The sequence below is a fragment of the Arachis ipaensis genome, chromosome B10 (genome assembly GCF_000816755.2).
Source record: "Arachis ipaensis cultivar K30076 chromosome B10, Araip1.1, whole genome shotgun sequence".
Classification (NCBI taxonomy): Eukaryota; Viridiplantae; Streptophyta; class Magnoliopsida; order Fabales; family Fabaceae; genus Arachis; species Arachis ipaensis.
In genome coordinates this window covers 80974860-80979663 of record NC_029794.2, presented here as the reverse complement: position 1 = coordinate 80979663, position 4804 = coordinate 80974860, and the positions used below count along the sequence as shown (strand labels likewise).

Sequence of the window (4804 nt, the reverse complement as noted above, 5' to 3'; positions counted from 1 at the left end):
ATTTTAAATAGTTGTTCAAATGTGATAAAAAAAATTCAGATCAAATAAATAAATTATTTATTAAACACAATAATTTTTTTTCACTTATAAAAACATAATATTTATTGTTCATATCTTTAACGATTATTTTGGTCAAAATGTAACGTTCCTGGTATCATTTTAATAGTTTATCCTTTTAAAGATAAAAAAAAGTATCATCAAGTCCATAATTTAAGCTCCAATCTTGTTCGGTTTCCCTTGAATTTAGGCCTCACGTCCACCAACTCACTCTGTGTCTCTCTGTGTCTCTCTCTAACGCAACCCATTACCCAAACACAAAGACATACGCTCAACGCGCTCTCCTTTTTTCCCTCTTTCTCCGCTTGTCTTCTTCTTCCCTCTTCACTATAACGACCTACAATGGCGTCACCACCGTTGCGACCACCGCTTACCTGTCCCCTGATCTTCCTCCTCTTCACCACACTATTCGCCAGCACTTCCTCCGCTGACACATGCACCAACCACAAGCTAACCGACGGCAGCAACAGCAACAAGCTATACTCCAACTGCATGGACCTCCCACATCTCACCACTTTCCTTCATTGGACCCACAACGCTACCAACTCCTCCCTCTCTGTCGCCTTCGTTGGGTCCCCGCCACATCCGGGCGGCTGGATCTCGTGGGCCATAAACCCGACCGGGTTGGGCATGGCGGGGGCACAGGCACTGGTGGCCTATAAGGATGGCAATAACGGAGCCGTAACGGTCAAGACCCTCGACATCAAGTCGTACAGTGAGATGGTCCCAGGGAAGCTGTCGTTCGAAGTATGGGGCTTGAAGGGTGAGGAGAGTGAAGGAGCCATAATGATCTTCGCAAACATGAAGGTGCCAGAGAAGGCTACCACCTTGAACCAGGTGTGGCAGGTGGGGCCCTCCGTCACCGCTGGGAGATTTGACAAGCACGACTTCGCTCCGGAGAATCTCAATTCCAAGGGGACGCTCAACTTGATTGGAGACCAGAATGTTAGTGGTCGTGCAGTGGACTCTAGAACCAAGAAGAAGAATGTGAGTTTCATGTTGTTTTAGAGTACACATTGTTTTAGTTTATCACCAGAAAACTTGAGTTTTTGACAAAATATTTGTGAAACCTTTTTGATATTTGAGAGACCAATTCAAATTTATCAAACTTCTTTTGTGATCTTTGGGAGGCACAAATGCCTCGGGTGGATTACCGTTTATTTTATTTCTAGTTTTTGTGATTTAGCTCAATTTTATTTTATTGTTACTGTGGAGGGTTTTATTTTCTAGTTATCCTTTTGGGTCAGAAAACGGGTGTTAGATGACGGTATTAGTTATTTATGTTATTTTTTCAGTTTCGTTTAAAATTGTGGGTGTTTAGTTTTATGGTAATTTTTTTTGATTTCATAAATTAGGTGTGTGCTCTTTATTTTTTAAAATAATCCCCTTAAGAATTTGGATTTAGCTTGTGTTTTAAAAATATGATTTTTAGTATTTCATTTCGTTTGGGGTTGTGGTGTTTTGAGTTATGGATTAGTTTTTCTGATCTTATATAAAACCAAATAAACTTAAAAGGAAAAAATACAGTGAGTGTTTTGTATGTATACTCGGTCGAGTTTGCCTGTTCACTGGGTTACTTTTTCTTTGGGTTTTTGATGTTCAGTTAGAGTTTTTCGTTTTGTTTATGCGCTATTAGTTTTTGGATGAATTGAGGAACCTCTACGGTAAATGAAATAGTTTCATTGGATTTAGATTTTAGATTGTTGGTTAAATCGAGCAATGCTTTTCACTTATGTTTCATGGAATCAATTGAACCAACACACATGTTTGTCCCGGTGGTTGTCAAGTGGCAGCTTACTTAATTAAAAAATGATTGCTTACTTGTTTTAAGAGAATTTTAATCGATGGTTTATGTTGAATGATAGATTCATGGAGTGCTGAACTCTGTGAGTTGGGGTGTCCTGTTTCCCCTTGGAGCAGTGATAGCAAGGTATATGAGAACGTTCCCATCCGCAGATCCAGCTTGGTTCTATCTTCATACTGGCTGCCAGGTATCTGCTTATGCAATTGGTGTTGCTGGCTGGGCAACTGGTCTTAAACTTGGAAGCGAATCAGCAGGGGTTGTCTACAGTGTTCATCGCAATATTGGAATTACCCTCTTTTGTCTTGCCACTATACAGGTAAAATGTTTTCCAATGTTCTTTTAATCTAGTCCTATGTTTTTTTTTGTGCATTAAAAAATAATTGAATAAAAAATTTGTACCAAAAAAGTGATTTATGGGATAACACAGAGAAAATGATGTGTTCACACGTCAAAATGTGGATGCTTTTGGGCTGCATACACTTTATGGAAATTAGAGATTGAAGTTTTGGCAATTTTAACTATTTTGTAACAGTTAATTATTCTATTTCTTCCCCTTTCTATCTGTCTGGACTTGCAGATGTTCGCATTGTTCATAAGGCCAAAGAAGGATCATAAATATAGATACTTTTGGAATATCTATCACCACAGCTTTGGATACACTATAATCATCCTGGGCATTATCAACATATTCAGGGGCTTTGACATCTTGAATCCTGAAAGGAAATGGAAATCAACTTACATTGTAGTGATTGCTTCATTGGGTGCAGTCGCGTTATTGTTGGAGGTGATCACCTGGATTGTTGTCGTGAAGAGAAAGTCTAGCACCAAACCATATGACGGATACAATGGACAAAGCAGGCAACAACCCTTAAACATGTGAATGATCAAGTCACTTGTATATTTTAGGTTTTTAGATACATATGTTAAGATTATTATTAGAAGTTTTCAAACATTTTTATTTTAATAAATGCATATGAAATGGCTTGAATATTTAAATTTTCTATTTTGGGTAAAGTATACTTTTTGTCCCTGAAATTTACTAAAAGTTTCAAAATTACCCCTATTGTTTCAATTTTATCCCAGAAGTTTTCGAATTGCATCAATTTTATCTCTGAACGTTAACAGCGTTGAAATTACTAACAGACGTTAATGACGTGGCAATCAAGGAGTTCCATGTGGCAACTATGTGTGTGACTCATTTCTAAAATGTTTTTTTAAATAATTTTTAATTTTTGTTTTTAAAAATTTATATTACAAAAATGAAATAGGTAAAAATCCCATCATGAAACCCTAAAATTAAATTCTTCGTTTACGACTGCATCTTCTTCTTCATTCTCTGTAAGAATAAGAAACCCGAAGGAATGGCTTCCCAAGGCTCTGTATCATCACAAAAAAGTAGTCGGCGACGACGAACGCTGACATGCAACTGTGGTGAACCCCCTGTACTGAGATGGTCGAAGACACCAGAAAATCTCGGCCGGAGATTTTGGGGCTGTGTATACTTTGATGTAAGTTTGAGTGCTTTCTTATTTTTGATGTCTTCCTGAGTTTCTTCAATTTCTTTTTTTTTGTGTTTATGTTGCAGATTGGGAAGGAGTGCACTTTTTTTTCATGGGCGGATGGAGTTGCAGAGATAGAAGAGGCTGAGGTTGCAAGGTTGAAGATGAAGATTTCCACCTTGAAGGCTAAATTAGTTTATGCCAAATGCAAACTGTTGGTGGCTGTTATTTTGGGTGTGTTGGGTTGGTTTATGGTGATTCTAATGGTTTATTTGAGGGTGAAGAATGGAACCCATTTGAGGTTAGGGTACTAATGCGTTTGGGACAGATGAGAATAGCAGAAGTAAGAATAGGATGGCTGTTTGTAATAAGTTACAAAACTGTACTCAACTCGAAAACTTGTTAATGTTGTTGTCCTTGAAGTTTAATTTATGTTTCAAAAGTATCCCTAAAAGGATTAAAATAGTTTGGTACTAAAATTGGCATTAAGAACCTGTTGTGACAAAGACAAAATCTAATTAAAATTTGCATGAATGAATCCATCACATTAGTCATTATCAAAATAACATAAGTTGTTAATCAACATAATCTCTAATTAACATAAGTCATAACCAAAGTAAAAACTGAATTACATAAGTGATAAGCAAAATAATTCAGCAACAAAGAAAGAGTTGGAGTCATAGGTCATAAGTCATAATACAAAATGCCAACATTGTTCAAGCTTTCAAAAGAAATACCAATTACAAGAAGTGACACAACTAAGACCCTGTGAGAGCACTCTGAGTTTGACTCCCTTGTGATGAGGGTTGTCCCTGTGCAGTTGAAGTGGAGTTGCTCCTAAGGATTCTAGTTGGTCTTGGTGGCTGGAATTTTTTGTGTGCAGTTGGTTGGGTATTAGGCCTTGCTGCAACATTGGCCAACCTGGTCCTCTTATGCACTGAGCCAGTAGATCTAGCTTTCTTAGCAGTGCTGTGCTGGGATGGTGATGATGTAGCAGTTCCAGCATTATTGTTTTGGGCTGACGATGTGGCAGCAGTTGTTTCCTATGATGGACATGAACAAAAAACAGCCAGTTACAGTTAAAAAAAGGTAAACAGCATTAGAAACAGTCTTATGTATGGAACCATATCCAATAGACAAGTACTTACGGTTGGTCTTCTAAGAGGGCAGCCTCGCTTGTTGTGACCCAATTTTAGACAATGAGAGCATTTTTGTTGTAACCCCAGCCTAGAAGTGCTTGGGCCCTGTGGTTCTTCACCCTCCCCTCTTGCTCTTTTCTTCTTAGGCCTCCCAATTGGCACTCTGTGTGGTGGAGGAACCACATCTGAATGAGTAGTTCTCTCCCACATTGTATGTCCATTACAAGGGTTAATCATGGAGGCATAACAAGCCACATAAGCAGCTTTAGTGTAACAGCTTGCAACATATTTTCTAATATCATCTT

The 4804-nt window shown here is 38.1% G+C and overlaps 2 protein-coding genes across 2 annotated transcripts; both read left to right on the top strand.

Moving 5' to 3' along the window:
- Nucleotides 221-2862, top strand: LOC107624307 (cytochrome b561 and DOMON domain-containing protein At4g12980). Its single transcript, XM_016326803.2, has 3 exons — nucleotides 221-1044; nucleotides 1923-2177; nucleotides 2439-2862. The coding sequence occupies exons 1-3, from the start codon at nucleotides 400-402 to the stop codon at nucleotides 2739-2741; spliced, it is 1203 nt and encodes a 400-aa protein (XP_016182289.1). The 5' UTR covers nucleotides 221-399; the 3' UTR covers nucleotides 2742-2862.
- On the top strand, nucleotides 2973-3788 carry LOC107620717. The gene is made up of 2 exons (XM_016322842.2): nucleotides 2973-3369; nucleotides 3447-3788. The coding sequence occupies exons 1-2, from the start codon at nucleotides 3223-3225 to the stop codon at nucleotides 3672-3674; spliced, it is 375 nt and encodes a 124-aa protein (XP_016178328.1). The 5' UTR covers nucleotides 2973-3222; the 3' UTR covers nucleotides 3675-3788.